The sequence below is a fragment of the Contarinia nasturtii genome, unplaced genomic scaffold, assembly GCF_009176525.2.
Source record: "Contarinia nasturtii isolate CC-2019 unplaced genomic scaffold, AAFC_CNas_1.1 Cnas_scaffold_1964, whole genome shotgun sequence".
Lineage (NCBI taxonomy): Eukaryota > Metazoa > Arthropoda > Insecta > Diptera > Cecidomyiidae > Contarinia > Contarinia nasturtii.
In genome coordinates, this window is record NW_022199294.1 from 1,097,294 (window position 1) to 1,115,542 (window position 18,249).

At 33.5% G+C, this 18,249-nt stretch overlaps 4 protein-coding genes across 8 annotated transcripts; 1 reads left to right on the forward strand and 3 right to left on the reverse strand.

Annotated features, from left to right (window-relative positions):
- The first annotated feature begins 98 nt into the window (after nt 1–98).
- On the forward strand, nt 99–2,946 carry LOC116347584 (mitochondrial uncoupling protein 4). Of its 3 annotated transcripts, XM_031778238.1 has the most exons (7): nt 201–298; nt 1,070–1,092; nt 1,313–1,462; nt 1,545–1,636; nt 1,706–2,307; nt 2,371–2,473; nt 2,553–2,946. In XM_031778238.1, the coding sequence occupies exons 3-7, from the start codon at nt 1,327–1,329 to the stop codon at nt 2,622–2,624; spliced, it is 1,005 nt and encodes a 334-aa protein (XP_031634098.1). In that variant the 5' UTR covers nt 201–298; nt 1,070–1,092; nt 1,313–1,326; the 3' UTR covers nt 2,625–2,946. The 3 variants fall into 3 exon arrangements, with proteins under 3 accessions (XP_031634099.1, XP_031634097.1, XP_031634098.1); XM_031778239.1 differs by lacking the exon at nt 1,070–1,092 and having other exon boundaries at nt 99–213; XM_031778237.1 differs by lacking the exon at nt 1,070–1,092 and having other exon boundaries at nt 171–298.
- On the reverse strand, nt 2,941–6,054 carry LOC116347583 (solute carrier family 15 member 2-like). 2 transcript variants are annotated; one of them, XM_031778236.1, is made up of 5 exons: nt 5,867–6,054; nt 5,366–5,497; nt 4,207–4,650; nt 3,862–3,947; nt 2,941–3,805 (listed from the first exon to the last, which is right to left on the reverse strand). In XM_031778236.1, the coding sequence occupies exons 1-5, from the start codon at nt 5,895–5,897 to the stop codon at nt 3,017–3,019; spliced, it is 1,482 nt and encodes a 493-aa protein (XP_031634096.1). In that variant the 5' UTR covers nt 5,898–6,054; the 3' UTR covers nt 2,941–3,016. The 2 variants fall into 2 exon arrangements, with proteins under 2 accessions (XP_031634096.1, XP_031634095.1); XM_031778235.1 differs by having other exon boundaries at nt 4,207–4,710.
- Nucleotides 6,055–6,681: 627 nt separating this feature from the next.
- On the reverse strand, nt 6,682–10,967 carry LOC116347551 (ionotropic receptor 25a-like). The gene is made up of 15 exons (XM_031778180.1): nt 10,862–10,967; nt 10,571–10,732; nt 10,259–10,315; nt 9,866–10,111; nt 9,529–9,684; nt 9,311–9,465; nt 9,174–9,253; nt 8,762–9,110; nt 8,306–8,688; nt 7,994–8,132; nt 7,879–7,900; nt 7,780–7,822; nt 7,517–7,713; nt 7,145–7,460; nt 6,682–7,079 (listed from the first exon to the last, which is right to left on the reverse strand). Exons 1-15 carry the CDS (start codon nt 10,959–10,961, stop codon nt 6,737–6,739), a joined length of 2,748 nt encoding a protein of 915 aa, XP_031634040.1. The 5' UTR covers nt 10,962–10,967; the 3' UTR covers nt 6,682–6,736.
- Nucleotides 10,968–11,614: 647 nt separating this feature from the next.
- LOC116347567 (ionotropic receptor 25a-like) lies at nt 11,615–18,190 on the reverse strand. Of its 2 annotated transcripts, none has more exons than XM_031778215.1 (15): nt 17,430–18,190; nt 17,041–17,190; nt 15,959–16,261; nt 15,057–15,376; nt 14,870–14,955; nt 14,671–14,792; nt 14,189–14,424; nt 13,730–14,078; nt 13,628–13,667; nt 13,417–13,555; nt 13,332–13,353; nt 13,218–13,260; nt 12,986–13,113; nt 12,521–12,908; nt 11,615–12,442 (listed from the first exon to the last, which is right to left on the reverse strand). In XM_031778215.1, the coding sequence occupies exons 1-15, from the start codon at nt 17,539–17,541 to the stop codon at nt 12,076–12,078; spliced, it is 2,805 nt and encodes a 934-aa protein (XP_031634075.1). In that variant the 5' UTR covers nt 17,542–18,190; the 3' UTR covers nt 11,615–12,075. The 2 variants fall into 2 exon arrangements, with proteins under 2 accessions (XP_031634075.1, XP_031634076.1); XM_031778216.1 differs by having other exon boundaries at nt 17,434–17,452.
- Nucleotides 18,191–18,249: the final 59 nt, after the last annotated feature.

The following is an 18,249-nucleotide window of genomic DNA, read 5'->3' on the forward strand; positions in this document are numbered from 1 at the left end:
TCAAAATAGTACAATTTGACAGTTCGGTGTGCGGTATCGAAATGTCAACACATTGGAATACTGTATTGAAATAATCAAAACAATAAAGGGCCCAGTAATCAGTACATATTAAGCAACGCATTACATAAAACGTGCATGAGCATCGATAACATAAAAGAAATTTATATAGAAACCAGACTTTCCCATCAATTTCAATTTCACAATAACTGACATGTGAAGCAACCAATTTTGTGATATATCGAAAAATTTCTTTTATTTTGCATAAAAATCATCATCGTTTTTTTTTTGAATCTTATTTGTGAGTAAATGTTTATATAGTATGGAAAAAAACATTTTGTATATGTTTGTGTCTGTTCGACCGTCTGGTGTCTGCTGTCTGTCTGGGTACAAAGTATGGTCTCGTTTGAAGTGCGTTTGTTGTATGCATTTGGTTCGGTATTGTGCGTGACACTGTTTCAGTTGAACGACTTGGTTAAAGGTTGAACATTTTATATCGTGAATAAATAGTAATACCGTCATTTATGATGTTGTCAATAATAAAAAAAAATAAATGAGTCTAATCGGAAATTCGCAAAATTATCTCCGATAAAGAAATCAAGATTACGGAACGATTTTTTTTTTAGAAAAACCATTCGTTCTGTCATCTCAAATAGCGCGTATAAAGAAAAAATGTGGAATTTTATTAGTTTTAATTGTTCACGAAGTGCTAGAAATCACAGTAAAATTGATTGAAGTGTTCGCTTTATATGAGCCGTTTAACCTTTTGAAGAGGACGAATTCGTTTCAATTAATCGCTAGCATTTCACGTGCCAAGCTGTCGATATATTTCCGCATATAGTTAATACATGTATACTACGTATTTTTCATTCGTCGAATTTCTTGTGCATTTTCAAAAACCAAGTAATTATGTAAATGATCGTTGATCAAATAGTGATGAAAGGATATGATTTATTTGTGAAATTGTTTAATATTCAAAAAAAAAAAAACTAAAAAAAAAATTAAACACTTTCTATTTATAGTTTTCTTTAGTTCTTTTATATTTTTTTACTTTTGTTCAATTTCTTGGCAGATAATCGAATGTTTGACGTAGGAGTATGTGTTCTAGCATTTACATCATCATGAATTATGTGCATGCTTATTGGCAATCCATTTAATTGACTTTGAAAAACAAAAAACAATTCATAAAAACAAATATCATCGTTGTTGCTGTTAGTTTTGTTGCCATCATCTATTCATCAAAAGTCGCACATTTGAAACGAAACGAACACGGCAATCAATTGATCAATTCATTTTGACGGTTTTACCACATTAGGTTAACACATCAAAATGCCTGCACCATTAGCAACTGCTGCGCCACCATCCATTTCACGAAATGAAATGCGACCCGTTAAATATCACTATGCGGACACATTTTGGTGTACGTACATCATATCAGTTGTTTCGGCCAATATCGCTGAATTGGGTAAGTCGACAAATGATAATGAGCACATGGATTTAAATGAAAATCAATCGCTTATCATGTCTTTGTTTATATTTCAAATCAGCAACATATCCACTTGACTTAACAAAAACGCGTCTACAGATACAGGGAGAAGGAAGTAAATTGAATGGAAATGGGTTAGCCGCAGCAAAAAAGGTCAGTGTTGAACATTGACATTAACTACCTTTTCCTCACATTCTAATGTTTTGATTTTAACCCGATTAGATTCAATACAGAGGAATGGTTGCCACTGCTTGTGGCATCGTTCGCGAGGAAGGTGCAACGAAATTATGGCAAGGCGTAACGCCTGCACTCTATCGCCATGTTGTCTATAGTGGTGTTCGTATTGCCATTTATGATCGAATGAGAAAGAACTTGGATGTGTCCGAAGATCATTCGGGACTGCCATTGTGGGAGGCAGCACTGTGCGGTATTACAGCGGGTGGTATTGCTCAATGGATGGCCTCGCCTGCTGACTTAGTCAAAGTTCATGTGCAAATGGAGGGCAGACGACGTTTAATGGGTCTGAAGCCTCGTGTTCACGGTGCATCAGATGCGCTAAAACAGATTCTACACCGAGGCGGTGTAAAAGCATTATGGAAAGGTAGCATACCAAATGTGTATCGAGCGGCGCTTGTCAATTTAGGAGACTTAACCACGTACGATTTTGCTAAGCGAAATATTATGAATAAGACAAAGTTACCAGACTGCCATACTGTACACATAATGGCATCAATAATGGCTGGTTTAGTTGCGGCAACCATGGGCACACCGGCTGATGTCGTCAAAACACGAATTATGAATCAACCAACCGATGAGATGGGACGGTGTGTATATTGAGTTTTTTCTAACCTTATTTCAATAATTTCATATTTATTATATAATTTTAGGGGTCTCTTGTATAAAAACTCATTAGATTGCTTTAGACAAACAGTTAGTAAAGAGGGATTTTTCGCATTGTACAAAGGTTTTCTTCCAGTGTGGATTAGAATGGTAAGTGAAGTTGTTACGCAGTGAACAAATATCACTAGTTTCGCTATTATTAATTATTTTTTGGTTTTATTTTGAATAGGCACCGTGGTCACTCACCTTCTGGCTATCGTTCGAAACAATACGAAAACAACTCGGTGCAAATGGATATTAAGTATCAAGTTACAGTTTTGTTCGAGAATTATGTTCGCTTGAAAAATATTAACGCACAAACTATGTGCAAAGCACGAAGCAATTACAATAATGCATAAATGGCTAATATTAACTGAAGCACACTATGGTAATAGTGAAATAACCGATGGATTGAACGCAATTTTCTGACGTAACTAATTAAAATACTTGGTAGTACAATATTTGTATATATGGGAGCTTCATAAACATTGTATATATAAGAATAATATCCCATAAATATGAGTGAATTATTATTTTTTATAACAGAAAAATCAAATAAAAAGCAAATGCAATTTTGGAATACATTGGAGTTTTATTTAAATTTTCAAGCAGTATTATAATTTTCGCACAAATTACGTTTTTTTTATTTTTTGTCTATTTTTTTATACTGATTGTTTCGATACTTTCACATTCGTGAACATTGCTTGCATTAGCTTTTTGTGAAATGTTTCTATTGAAATTGCCCAAAATCGCAAGTATAAAAAGTGCAATAAACATTAAAGCAGCAAATAGAATGAATTCAAATGTTTGTGTTTCAACAATTTTCATTTTGATTACAGCCACAAAAACAACATTACCAAATGCAATAGTTAAAAGCCAAAATGCTTGTACGACAGATTTCATACTTGCAGGTGCTTGGTCATAAGAAAATGCTAATCCGGTTACCGAAAACATAACTTCACCCAACGTCAAAATTACATACTGTGGTATTTGCCACAACATATTTATCGAATGTTCAGGTGACCTAACAATAGAAAATTCGAGAAATGCGGCGAGCAAGAACGAACATCCAATCAAAATTCCACCAATTATTATTTTATGAATTGGTTGTCGAATACCGATTTTACCCATTATTGGATAAAGTATGGTATCGAACAATGGAACAAACGTTAGGCACATAAGTGCGTCCAACATTTGCATTTGATCTGGTTCTATGGTGTAAAACCCAAGATCACCATTCATATTGCTGGCTTGAAGACTCCATCGAGATCCAATTTGATCGAGCAACGCATGAAAGATAGGAAACGGCAAATAGAGTACCAAAATCTGCAAGAGGATCCTTATATCGTCAATGAATTCAGCTCCATACTTGTCTATAGAGTAATCAAGTAGATTTTTATGTGATTTATCTCCTTTTTCGCGTCTTCTGGCGGAAATCGCATGCTATAAAAATACGAAATGAAGTAGTAATGACCATATCAAAAACACACTTTATCTACCTTTGTGCATTTGTACATGCGAATTATCATATTTTCTGATGATGTTTTGACATGAGTGTACGACGATTTACCTATCACAAAAAATACTGCAAAAAAGGAAGACATTGTAACTTATTTTATAGATGCGCTAAAAATCAAAGCCGCCATCCAGAGCATAACAATTTGTCGTGGTGGTGGCCTAAATATAGAGTTCTATTTTGGTAGTTCACGTGTTAACACCACATCAAAAAGACAAATTATTGATGTCACACAATTGAAATGTCCCATTCTCAACAAGATATATTTTTATTCTCTGGATGGCAGCAGCACTGAATGAAAATCTGCTTAAAATAACGAATATTTTACCGATGGAAATAATCATTAAAACAGCAGGAACTCCGAAAGCAAGTGAATAACAATCATTATCTCCAAAACAATGCACGTTTGCTCTCAGAAGTGGAGTAATGACAGTGGAAAGGCTAGCACCAGCATTCATTGTGAAGTAAAACAATGAAAAATATGGGGCAATTTGGTGTGCTTGTTCTGGCATTTTGAATTGGTCAGCACCAAAAGCTGCAACGCACGGTTTAATGCCACCAGCTCCGATGGCAATCAAAACTAAGCCAATCATGAGAGCGATGTTTGGTGAGAAGTCAATAAATGGAACGGCTCCGATTGAAATAATGATACTTCCCATTAAATAGAGCAACGATAAATATAAAATGGTATTAAATTTTCCCAACCATACGTCAGAGAGGATGCCGCCAAACATAGTTGTAGAAAACATCGCGGCAGTAAATACGTGGAAGACTACACTCGCATCATTTGCAGTATATCCCAGTTTATAAGTCAAATAAAAAACCAAAATTGCTAGAGAACATAAATCAGAAATGTTTCAGACAGACAATATGAATGGGGTAGAATAAAAACTACTTCTCGAAAAATTGCTTTTTTAAAACGAAACCTAAAAAAAATTTCAATAAAAAGTGAATCAATTTTTTTTTGTCCAATTGAAGTGAATCAAGAAAATTTTGTTCAATAAAAGTGAACCAAAAAAAAATTTCACTCGGTTTTTTCAGTGTAAAATACACTAAAATGAATTTTTTTTTGGGTTCACTTTTATTGAACAAAATTTTTTTGGTTCACTTCAATTGGACGAAAAAAAATTGATTCACTTTTCATTGAAAGTTTTTTTTAGGTTTCGTGTTTAAACATTTTTCGAGAAGTAGTTTTTATTCTACCCCATTCATATATTCAGCTGCCGTCATCTGGATATTTCATCTCATCTGGATGCCGTCAGCAGATGATACGAAGTGAAAACAATAGAAGCGATTGTTGTAGGTATATAAGCTTGTTATATACTGGTATTACTATAACAATCACTTCTATTGTTTTCAATTCGCATCATCTGCTGACGATATCCAGATGAGTTCAAATATCCAGATGACGGCAGCTAAATATATTATCTGGTTTCAGAAAATAGATTTGAATTTAATCTTAACAAAACAATTAAGTTATCGCTCACTTTTGAAACCATAAAGATTGAAGCGTTCACAGAATTCGCTTCCAAAGATAAGAAATACACGTTTTGGATATGAATATTTCTCCGGTTCGGCATTTGAAAGTGTCTTTGATCCATTACAGGGTTTAATTGTATCTAAAATTTAAGATCAAAATGAATGGGTGAGAATTAAAGTGAACTCAAATCCCAATGAAAGAGCAACACGATTTTTTTAATTTTTCACAACTGCATACAAAATATATGTTAGCGTTTTGCTTTCTTCGAAATTTGAACTCACTCATTCAAATTATATAAAGCAAATACACTTTTTAATAATCTTAATGATTTTTTTACAATATTCGGGACTAATAAATACTTTGGATGGTAATATATTGATAACAAACTCATACAATTAATTTTCTTCGAACATTTCTTCAGAGAAATCACTGCACTTGGATTTGTTTGTATTAAAATTAATTTAAATGAAAAATCAGCATATTTATTTGAATCAATTTCATTTCTTACCATTGACAGTCTTCTCTTCTGAATTGATCATTATTAAAAATATTATCTTAAAGTAAAAGATAACTTCTTATTTTTCTGTCAAATTGACTGAAATTTTAAACGAAGCGATTAAAATAAATTGATCGGCGTACAAAAAATTATTGGAACAATTCACCACCGAAATCTATGACACAACTAATCTTTAAGCGGTTCACTCGCAACTGGAGGAAGTAAATATATCAGTGAAATTGATTTGTACATGTTTTTCTTATCTTCTACGTTATTAAACGTCGTAAACATAAATTAGCTTATTCACAATACAATCTTAATTTTTATGTAAAAATCGACCAAAAAATGATAAGGACATCTCAGAACCGTTGAACGTGAGTAATAGAAAAAATCGTACGAAAAATGTTTAAAAAAAACTCACATTTAGAATAAGCAAGTACACTCAAGTGTGTGATGAAATCAAAGCTCGTGCAAGTTTTGTAATGAGCTGCGCAAGCAAATTTCAGTTCAAAGTGTTGAATTACAATAAAATAATACTTACTTCCTGCAACTCAGTAGTTTGAATATTATAGTGAATGAACGTTTTTAACGGGAAAATCAAATAAATAGAAAAAAAGCAATTTTGGAGCACATTTGAGTTTTATTCAAATTATCAAGCAGTAATACTACTGCAGTATTATATTTTTTTTTTCACAAATTACGTTTCCAAAAAACAGAAAATCAAAGCTTATTTTAAAACATACAGAGATGCATGGAAATCACACATTTTCTCTGTCATATGTGCCCTAAACACAGTGCAAAAATACATGTTCAAAATATTCTCGTTTTGTGTGTAGAAACTCCAATCGAATCCAAAAAATCAGTTATTACGGTGCTATTTCATCAGCAATTTGAATGTGAGTTGTGGCGAAATCTTGTTTCATATTTTTTTTGATTATTGAATAATCCTGATGGTCCCTGTGCTGTCGAATGTACACGTGGTGTGACATATTCGGCAACATTGATTATTTTTGGTGGATGATAGCGGTATTTAAACCACCAATACTCGAAAATCAGAGTAAAAATGGCTAATACGATTCCCATCAAAATCACAATGAACACGCCGCCAATGTTTGAAATAGCAATACCATCTTGTTGATCTTCAACTTTCGGGCACTTTATTTTCTTCAAAACCCATTCTTCCTTCAATTTTTCCATAAACCTGCCATTCAATAGCCTTAGCAGTCTAAAAATCGAATGAAAAAAACCTTCCAGTGACGATATATTGAAAATAAAAAGCGAAAAACTTACGCAGCATCAATGTCTCCTTTGAGTGGGCTTCCCCTCTGAACAGCTATGCCGTACGATTTCTGGGAGAATTGATTGCCAACGATTTTAAATTCGCAGCTTAACTTTTCGATGTAATGAATATCAGTGGCATCGTCAACAAGAGCAAATTGACTATTCGATTCATTTCGAATCCTTGCAACAGCCTCTTCCAGAGAATTTGGCAGTCCGGCTTCCTGCATTGCTTGCCACATCTTTGTAAATTTATCACTCACCGGATAATCCCAAACAGCCAATTTTGATCGTTCGACGGGGCTTAGTGAGTCATTCAATGACATATCTATAAAAATACAAAACGAAGCAGTAATCACCAAATCAAGTGCACACTTTTGTTACCTTTCCACATTTCATAGAAACGTCCCTCAATTTCGGCCATTCGCTGAAAAAAATGCATCGCTTGCGAACCATTTATTGGTGCATATAAGACTTTAAATTGCTTTGACAAACCCTCCAAGCTTTCAATTGGTACTTCCATGCGCGAGACAGTCAAGAAAGCCGCCAAATTCGCGGTATAGGATGCAATCACAATGAAGCTGTAAGAGACATTTAAACGGATTATTGTTTAAATGAAACGTTGATGAGTAGCCTCAATAATTTACCCAAAAAGCCACCATGTTGCTGCAACCAATCTTCCAGATAGATCTTAAATTTGAAAAAGTATTAGTTTTTCTACAATATACACGTCTAAAATAGCTTACTTTTTGGCGCTTCTCCACCTCCCTAATTAATTGAGTTAATATTTTATTGATTTTACAAAAAAAAATGAATAATTTACAAAAAAAAATGAATAATTTAAAAGCGATCGAGATTTACCTGTGGCGTAAGCGAAGTCATGCAGAACCAAAGACATTCTCTCATTGTGAACTCACGTTTTTCATCATCATCCGCATATTTCTCGCGATTGTTTTGATAACTGTATGGTGACCACCGGTCAAAAACATACATCAAAAAACTAAATGGAAATATCGAAACAAATGTGAAAATGTCAAATATGTACAAAGTGAAAAATACTTGAAATCTCGAGAGTGAATCTTAACACCACCATATAAATATTAAGATTACACTTTAATGAAATATCAGGACATGTCACATATTAATTTCCGGACAATCATCTGTTCTTTTTACCTTGTGAAGAAATAGGCTGCTAGAATACAGAACCAAACGTCATTCTCAAGCACCGATAAAAATTTGAATAATGTATTCTTTGATTTTGGTATGGCCATTAAAACGGTAAATCCAACCAAATCATAGTAGGGCACACTGAAATCAATGACACTTTCACGTTCAGCCATAATTTGCATGGTTCCAAGACCAATGTCAGCATCTCTGTCCAGCAATTTTCTCACTACCCCATTCCATACGCCAGAATCGTTCATCATTCCATGTCCGTCAGCCTCAATGATCGTATAGTTGAAATTCGCCATTCTCGCGATTTCGTCCATCAAGTCAATGTCAAAGCCGCTATAACCTCGAGGCGCGGATTCATCGCGCATAACAAAAGGGGCTTTCTGTGGAATATGAAAGTTGTTTAACAAAATTCATTTTCAGTTGATTAAAAAGTAAGTGTTCTGCCAAATTTACCAAAGCAATACAGACGCGATAGATTCTTTTTGGTTTTTCCAAATGTTCATTTGATTTGATCACCAGCGGCATTCCAAAACCAGATGTCCAATTCCCAACGATCTTTTCTCTTGCTACTCCATCCTGAATTGTAACCGACAAAATGTCCATATCAAATTTAATGGTGCTATTTCCATTGAAAGCTGTATTATCATCAGCAAAAGAGAATGATCCATATGAAGCTGGCTCCGAATTATTAATGAAAGACGATTTCAAGTCGAGAAGAGATCTCTGAGGTGTATTTGATCCACTGTAACTGTTGCAGGTGATATATTCCATTAGGGGCCATTTATTCGTCGCTAACATGTTTCTTTAAAATGAATTGTTTGTATTGGAGTTTTGCGATGCATTTTTATTTTCAAAAGTGGCTTACTTGACAGTCAAAAGAGTCCGTAAGGTGAGATCAAAGTAAAACATCGACGCAATATTAATGTTTTGTTTTGTGTTCGTCATCTGTAATGAAGTCCATGGTTAACATGTCAAGTTTTAATTTCTATGGAAAAAAAATACCGCCATTTGAATGTGGCTATTGTCCAGTATGCTGTAAGATTTTGGCCTGATCAATGTTACGTTGAAGTTTGTACAGCATGCAGAGATATTGCCAAAATCTTGTGTTATTACGTGCCATGCGAAATTCCGTTCAAAGTAATCAGCCGGTACCGTTTCTAAAAATGATCATAACATGATAAGGACCCTTAACCATTTTTTTTCTCTCGAAAATTAGCTACCGAAAACCATTTTAATCGATTCCAATTTCCCCAAAACAAAGAAGTTGGTAATGTCCAGCTTGCGCAGTATTGCGATTTGTTCAGCAGAGCTAAATTCGGCAATTATATGTCTCACTGGTAATTTTTCCAAGAGCTTTTTGTATTTATGATCCATAACTGCGTAACATACAACATAAATAAGTTTTATTATTTGCTATTCAATGCGCAATGCGCAATGCGCATTATTAGTTTATTTACTTTGGCATCATTTATGGTATATCATTAGAACTCCACATAGGATTTTATTGATTTTATAAACTCTAGCATGGTGTTTAACACATCACAAATTACGACTTACCAAACGTTTTGTCGAATAGAATGCCAGCGTTGGTCATATTCGTGTAGGTAATTATCGATCGAATAACTTCAGGTATTATATCGGATGGAGGCATAACTTGCAGTAGATAGCGACGCTTTACCTCGTCTATATTATTCCATTGTTGAATATCGCCAACTTGGCCAAATGAACCACTTATTGTCGGAAGAGCCAGCACCGATGTAAAAGACTTTACAATTTCAGATATGACAGGAGACATCGTTGTATCTTATATTTTATATTTTTTCACAAACAAAAAATGAAATAATAATTGATATTTTTAATAAAATTACACCCATTTATTGAATTAGAATATCCTAGAGAATATCATAAGAAAAAAATTTATCAATTGTAATCAATTTTGATTGTACATACCAAGGATAATGTGTGGCTGTTCACCATTTTCAACCGATATCGTGTAAACGTCACACACTTTTTAAAGAAGAAAATTATTTTTGAGGGTTCAATAAAAAAAATTCGAAAATTGTCATTGAATATAAAATTACAAAAATATGATCCGTTTTTTGATAGATTTTGCGTTAGACAAAGAATTGGTTTTCGCAGATATATTGAACTATTATGTATTTTGGAAGGTTAACTTAGTAATAGAGAGAAAACCAGTTTTCGAATAAAAATAATAATCATCTTTCACCGTCCCTTAACACTAGTTTTCAAAACTTTACTTACATTTTTTCAAAAATTCCTTTGGCTCTGATCGATTTCCAGAAACTTGCTTCAAATTTACCGAAAAATTAAATTTTGGACGATTGTCTGGATTTTCGGCTATATAGTTTAGAGCAATTTGTACATTCTTACTAGCTTCCACATTCACATCCTCATTGACGAACACTTTTTGAGGTGCGGGGAGAAACAGTTCATGTATTTTTGTAATTTGGATTTAATTTTTTATTATCATTTATTCAAATATGGAATTTTTAACTTGAATCACAATTAACTTTAAGCCATTTAAACACTTACGCATATTAATTTTTGGAGTTTTTTGTGCAAAACAGTGAGAAAATAGGAAAACAACAAGAAAAATCTCAAGTTTAAACCGCACTCGTGATGGAAAAATCATTTTAAACTACGTTTTTTTCTGGTTCTTTTATTTGCTAAACAAAATGTGATTCTTGATAATTTAACACAAGAACAAAGAAAAAATGTGATTCTTGATATTCTGTAATTTGGACAATGTTAAAATTTGGCTTCCGACAGCTAAGGTCTCTTATTATCAACTGAAATTATGGAATTTAGATCATAAATGAAGATCTGATTCGATTAGAATTATTTTGAACATGAAACGCGAACCAACAATTTTATTCCTGCGAGAGTTTTCACTGCTAGCACAAGTGTGCGTGTTGAATAAATCCCTAGATAATCAAAACAAATATGCACATTTATCACTTACATGTTTTCATGAAATGTAAGTTATAGCACGAATAAAAAAAAACAAAACGTACTAATAAGTTGAGTGTGTCACAGTTTTATTGAACCTAGTATCCCAGCATAAATATAGGGCTGAATTATTATTTTTAATAAATAATGTCAACCATAAAACGATGTTCGATTTCAATTATGATCTGATTATCTAGCATGCAATTGAGAGTTCGACACTCTGACTCAGAGAATGGTATAATTGAAATATGATTCAATGTCACTCTATAATATGGTGTGTTAGTTACATATTGGCAATGCAGTAATTCTTCCTTCAAAATGAAACAAAATGAGCGCTATTTTTTTGAATGATTACATTTATTTTCAAGAACACACTAGTAAAATGTCCAGACAACTTTCCCTGTATAAACTACAAAAGAGAATATATATATAATTTATAAATATATCCTTTCGTATATCCTTTGCATTGATAATGATGATTTTTATTCCAAACAAAATTACAAACCATAAACACAGTTTAAATGTGTGCATTATTTTTTTTGTTCACACTATACAATTATTGCACGCCAAATTGTGCGTTAGACTCACGTAAATTGTGCATTTTTCACAAAAAAAATTGATTTCATTGAAAATTATTTTGATTATTGATTTTCGTTCAAAAGGCTTTCTTAAGGCTCTGCTGAAATGTTGCTAGCAAACTAAAATCTATTTTTAATTTTCTCAAAACTAATTTCCATCATTCGGCAAAATCATAGGACTTGATTCAAGAATCCATGATGCTTTTCTTTTTTTTATATTTAAAATTTTGGTTCATTTTTTGACTGACTCGTGAGTCTTGTACGAAGTACATTTTTCACGTCCATCGATTCTTTGCTGCGAATGAAGCCGCCTTCCTTCTTCTCAAGTTTGTTAACATTATTCGACGATGATTCAGTGACATTTGTAATCTTTGGTGTGATTTTGCGATACTTGTACCACCAGTATTCAAATACTAAAGTAACACAAGCCATTCCAATGCCAACAAAGATCACAATGAACACACCGCCAATATTCTGAATTGAAATACCATCCGATTGATCTTCGACCTTTTCACATTGTTTCTTATTCTTCCACCAATCCTCCTTCAGCTTCTCCAGATACCTCTTGTTCAGCAATTGAAGAATTCTATGACGAGTGGCATAAGATGAAATTTCAATTAGTTTTTAATTTTTTTATTGGTTTTTTGAAAGACAAAATACGTACGCATTATTGAATTGATCTTTGAGTGGGGAGCCTTGTTGAACAGCTATTGCATAAGGTTTCCTTGAAAACTCTTCGCCCACGACCTGTAAGTCACAATTTGTCATTTCCAGGTAGCGAATATCAGTTGCGTCCCCAATGAATGCAAATCCAGTGGCCGTTGTTGAATTTCGAACTCTGGAAACAGCTTCTTCCAGAGTATTTGGTAACCCGGCCTCCTGCATTGCCTGCCACATTTTGGTGTATTTGTCGCTGACAGGATAGTCCCAAACAGCCAATTTTGATCGTTCGACGGGGCTTAGTGAGTCATTCAACGACATGTCCTTCCAGATTTCATAGAAACGACCCTCAATTTGTGACATACGTTGGAAATAAGTCATAGCCGCAGAACCTGGTAGTGCAGAAGAATTGATAAGCACACATAAGTGAACGAAACTCATTGGATTTGAGGCTAAAAGGGATACAAACCGTTTAGAGGTGCATATAAGATTTTGTATTGTTTTGCCAGGTCATCGAGACTTTCCACAGGTGTATCCAAGCGACTCACAGTCAGGAAGGCTGCCAAATTTGCGGTGTACGATGCAATGATTATAAATCTATGGATCGATATCAAAATATTTATTATTACAAAATTGAATTTATCATTTTGAAAAGAAAGAATTTTAAGATCTTTGAATCGAATTGATTGTAGTGGAATTACCCAAAAAGCCACCAGGTCGCTGCAACCAATCTTCCAGATAGATCTGATTATGGAGAAGAAAAAAATTGAAATTGGCCCGTATTTTCAAAGTCGACTACAAGAGAAGATACTCACTTTTTGGTGCTTCACCGCCTCCCTAGATGTAAAATCAAAAATAAATTAATCAAATGGAGTGTGTTTGATCAAATGATGTTATTACCTGTGGAGTCAAAGAAGTCATGCAAAACCACAAGCATTCTTTCATGTTGAATTCACGTTTTTCATCATCATCGGCATATTTATCGCGATTGTTTTGATAACTGTATGGTGACCACCGGTCAAAAACATACATCAAAAAACTAAATGGAAATATCGAAATGCATTCAAAATTGAGAATATGTAAAACGAAAAAAAAAATCCATATTTCAAACCTTGTAAAGAAGTAGGCGCCTAGAATACACAGCCACACATCTTGAAAGTAAATAATAAATTAAATTTTAAAAAATGCATTAAAATTGTTAACGGAAATGTACCTGTTTCCAATACGGTCAAAAATTTGAAAAGCGAACTTGGTGTGCTTGGTAATTGCATCATTATTGTTATGCCAACTAAATCGTAGTAAGGAACCGTAAAGTCGATAACTGTCTCACGTTCAGCCATCACAGACATGGAACCAAGACCGATGTCAGCCTGTTTGTCGATTAGTTTTCGTACGATACCATTCCATTCACCATTTTCATCCATATTGCCGAATTTTTTATCCTCAACCTCTTGTATTGTATACTCAAATTTAACCAAATTGGCAATTTCGTCGAGTAAATCAATGCAGTAGCCTTTGAATCCTTTTTCCGATGTCTCGTCACGCATTATGAATGGGGGTTGCTGAGAATAACATAAACATTGTACAAAATAAACTAAGATGACTAAACACTATGATGACTAGATTTTGTTCATATAAAATATTGGTTTTTCAAGTCAGACAATGTACTAACCACAACGGTGTAAACACGATAAACAATAGCGGCGGTGAAGTTCTTCATGTCATCAGACGACTTAACAACAATGGGATTGGTCAGACCGGCCGTCCAATTGCCTAGATTTTTAGTGCTGACCGAAGCTCCACCTTGGACCGACACCACATTGATCTCCATATCGAATTTCATCATGCTGTGACCATTGAATGGCGTATTTCCAGATGGAAAACTAAAGTTTCCATAAGTCGCCGGCTCTTATCGATGGATTATTAACAAAAATATAAGAAATATTAATAAATAGGGGCTCAGAAGTATTATGAATAAGTCATATTTTGGCTAGTGAATAAAAGTTCAAATATTTGTAAGTCTTGATGACGTAAATTTTGAAATATTTGCCGTTTTACACTCAAACAAAACTGTATTTATATGAAATAGATTATTGATTTGTTGCTCTTATACGGAAATTACAGTGATTGAATCTAAAATCAATACTTTCATACCTTTAACATTGACAAAGAATGATTTCAAATCAATGGCTCGATCGGGTGTGTTTGTTCCATCATAGTCATCGCAAGTCAAATAATGCATGTTTGTTGGCCATGTTCCGGTTAATAACATTTCCCTTGAATTTGAATTCGAGGTGTTTTTATTGTTTTAATGATAATTGGTCAATACGGAAGATTTATTTAATACACTTACTTAACGGCGAGAAAGGTCCGTAAGGCCAAATCAAAGTAAAAGGCTGATAAGATTTCTGGTTCTTTTTTCAAATTGTACGTGGTTTTCTTTGTGAAAAAAATGGTTAGAAATTGTGATGGATTTCGAAGATTGTTAATGAAAATAAATATTGATTAATTTTCAAATGACGAAAGTAAACACAATTTACCATTAATCCCAGTCGTTCCTTTGCCATTTGATCAGGGACCGGTTTTAAGAAGATGATTGTGGCATTTTTACAATTACAAGTCAATTCGCCGCTGTATTGGGTGATGGCATGCCAAGCGAAGTTCCGTTGAAAATATTCGTCTCGCGCGGAGTCCAATACATCTTGGATTGATTGTAAGCTTCCCAAAACAAAGAAATTATTTATGTCAAGATTTCGCAGTTTTGCAATCTGATGAGGTCTGTCGGCTGGTTTTGCTATGGCTGTGATAACGTGACGTGTTGGTATGTTCTGTAGCAACGCTTTGTACTTGTGATCCATAACTGTTGCATAATCAAATAAAAATCAATAATTTAATGCTTTTCGAATTGACATAATTCTTGTTATTATTTGTGAACGCGATGGATTCGTTTTATTCGATTGGTGACCACCCTCGTCCCTCCCGCACAATTTGTGTCCCTCAATATTTAATGTCGCGCATCACCTACTTAGTTATTTGTTTTATTTACATTTCAATTATATTTTGATGTGCTTCCATTTATTGCTTTTGTCGTCGTCGTTGTTCAACATAACATGCTTCCATTAATCAGATATCGATTTTATATTCGTTGAACATGAATTCGTGGTAAACTTGATTTCCTTTTTTTTGTATCGTTATTCAACTAATGTAATTTGATCAATGTTAGTTCGTGTGCACGCTTTTTTTACATTTCAAAATCATTGTGCATTTGATTATGTTTACTCTAATCGAAATGGTTAGCGTTCATTTAAATTGCATGCGAACTAATTTTGGTCGTATTTACCCAGTGAGTACATGATATATCAGTTTTATATACATTCTTGGCTTTTTTATATTGGCTTTTTTACTTAAAATGCCAACATAGAAATTTGGCTTCTAAACTTACCAAAAGATTCGTCATAGAGAATGGCGGCATTTGTAATGTTCATGTAGATAATTATCGATCGAATGACTTCGGGAATAATATCAGCTGGTGGCATCACTTGCAATAAATATTGGCGTTTTTGGTCGGTAAGGTCACGCCATTGCCGAATATCGCCTTCTTGACCAAATGAAGCACTCACTGTCGGTATACCTAAAGCCGATGTTAAGGATTTCACCGTCTCGCTCGCAACATTTGTTATAGTCGTATCGAAAATAATATGTGGTGGCATATTGTTCTTCACTGCCTCCGTATAGACCGAACAAACTGCAAATTAACAAAAGTAACATTCCATTCATGTAAATCATATAAATTATCAGGAAATTAACTTGATTTTCTTTTTTATAACCACCAAAAATCTATAGATCAGTTTAATAAAAGAGTTCATGCGCCGATGATTGAAGATTTTTGGTTGAAATTTAAGCATGCAGTAAGCACGATGTGTTAGTGTATATTTCTCAATAATGTTTCCATATAGATAAAATTAACTACAACTTTACATCGGATAGAAAAAAGCTGGGAAAAAATATTCATAAACTTTTTTTTAAAATAAATTTCATCATAGCAAAGAATTTTCGAGATATTAAACTAATCAAATTGTGCGCACGTTATCTGCTTTAAACAATATTTTGCCAAGAAATATATTGTTTATTTGACGAATTTGGTTGAATTTGATAAAAACCCAATATCTCAAACAATTCTCATATATTTTACGCTTTTACGCACTAAAAAGTTTACGTGATGTTGTAAATTTTTGCTGATTCTCGTAAAATGCATGCGAAATGTTTGAGATTATGAATATTATTTCATGTAATGTACACATTATTAAATTTTTCATTGATTCTACTTTTGTATAATGCTTGATAATCCATTATTATTAATATTGCGGTAACCGCATTGCGGTTCCCCACACGTAGTTTTCATGATTGAAATACAGAGTAGCACAATTTCAACAAATACAAAATTATGCATTTCTTTTACGAATAACACTACTATTTTTCTTGGCCTGGTTAAAAAGTATTTGAAACTAGATGCCAGCTACTTACTGTTTTCCAAGAATTTTTTCGAATCAGTTCGGTTTCCTTCAATTGGCACGACCTGTAATGAGATTCCGAGTGATGGATTTTTCTTTATATAGTTCATCACAATCTCGAGAGCCTGAGAGGCGGGATCATTGTCGACTTCGTTGATGAACACTTTTTGAGGTGCGAGAAAAAAACAGTTCATTTATTGTTGTAATTTTGAATAACTTTTTTATTATCATTTGTTAATAAATACTTGAAAAGATTTATTTTTTTACGATTAATTTTAATTGATTAACTTTCCAGAAACACTTTCTTTTATCTTCTAATGAATACATCAATATGTTATGATTGAATCACAAAACAATATAAAATATTGTAAAAAAAATTGCTCCTTCTGGTGTAAAACTTACGGACGTTAATATTCTGTGAACTTTGACCAGCACAATATCGAATGTAGAAGAGAACAAAGCAACAAAATACGATGGAAATTTTAAAACGAACTCTCGATAAAAACGAAAACATTTTGTATGTGAATTTTCACACGAAAACAATGTATTAAATAATTTATATTATTATTTCGAATTATTAAATTTTGATTTGAACTTTAAAAAGAAATGTAAAAACATATAAACTTAGTGTGGTTGGCCGAAAAAAACTAGTTCCAGAATGTCCGACTGGATGATACGATGGTTCAAAAGAGAGTATTGAATGATTTGGCTATTGAAAGCGCTCGCATGCACAAAGCGATTGCTGAAATCGAATCAATCGGATCAGGTACGTATTAGTTGGTCACATTAATTGGACCGTGGTTCGATTATGTTAGACGTAATGTGATTATCATGTGAGGTAATGTAGTGTTCGCAATACACGATAGAAGTGTGCATACATCGATTTGAATCTGGATAAAAAAAACCGAAGCGCATTGTGTTTTGGTGACTCAGTATCCCTGACGATGACCTATCACTCGTTGCATATATGTAATACACGCAGACGTTTTATTTATTACTTTTCAATTACAATCGTGTCTGCAAGTTTTTTTTTTGTTTCGATTTCTTATCTTGATGCCGAACGAAAATGTGACCGTTAGCTGTTGCCATCGGGTTCGAACGGGTTGTTAAATATAAAACCTAAAAGACTTCATTGCTTTGACACGTGTTAACAGTTTCGTACGCTATATTATGAAAAATGACATTGAATCTCGGTGGATTAATGAAAAAAAAGACGATACCA

Coding starts and splice junctions, on each gene's coding strand:
- LOC116347584 (XM_031778239.1), top strand. CDS start 1,327: ATGCCTGCACCATTAGCAACTGCTGCGCCACCATCCATTTCACGAAAT. Junction 1,463..1,544: donor GGCCAATATCGCTGAATTGG/GTAAGTCGACAA, acceptor ATTTCAAATCAG/CAACATATCCACTTGACTTA. Junction 2,474..2,552: donor TTCCAGTGTGGATTAGAATG/GTAAGTGAAGTT, acceptor TATTTTGAATAG/GCACCGTGGTCACTCACCTT.
- LOC116347583 (XM_031778235.1), bottom strand. CDS start 5,897: ATGATCAATTCAGAAGAGAAGACTGTCAATG. Junction 4,711..5,365: donor CAATCTTTATGGTTTCAAAA/GTGAGCGATAAC, acceptor TATGTTCTCTAG/CAATTTTGGTTTTTTATTTG. Junction 3,806..3,861: donor GCATGTACAAATGCACAAAG/GTAGATAAAGTG, acceptor GTATTTTTATAG/CATGCGATTTCCGCCAGAAG.
- LOC116347551 (XM_031778180.1), bottom strand. CDS start 10,961: ATGATTTTTCCATCACGAGTGCGGTTTAAACTTGAGATTTTTCTTGTT. Junction 9,466..9,528: donor ATCGATTAAAATGGTTTTCG/GTAGCTAATTTT, acceptor GATCATTTTTAG/AAACGGTACCGGCTGATTAC. Junction 9,254..9,310: donor ATAGCCACATTCAAATGGCG/GTATTTTTTTTC, acceptor ACTTCATTACAG/ATGACGAACACAAAACAAAA.
- LOC116347567 (XM_031778215.1), bottom strand. CDS start 17,541: ATGTTTTCGTTTTTATCGAGAGTTCGTTTTAAAATTTCCATCGTATTT. Junction 14,425..14,670: donor ATTCTTTGTCAATGTTAAAG/GTATGAAAGTAT, acceptor TCCATCGATAAG/AGCCGGCGACTTATGGAAAC. Junction 13,668..13,729: donor TTTGACCGTATTGGAAACAG/GTACATTTCCGT, acceptor TTTACTTTCAAG/ATGTGTGGCTGTGTATTCTA.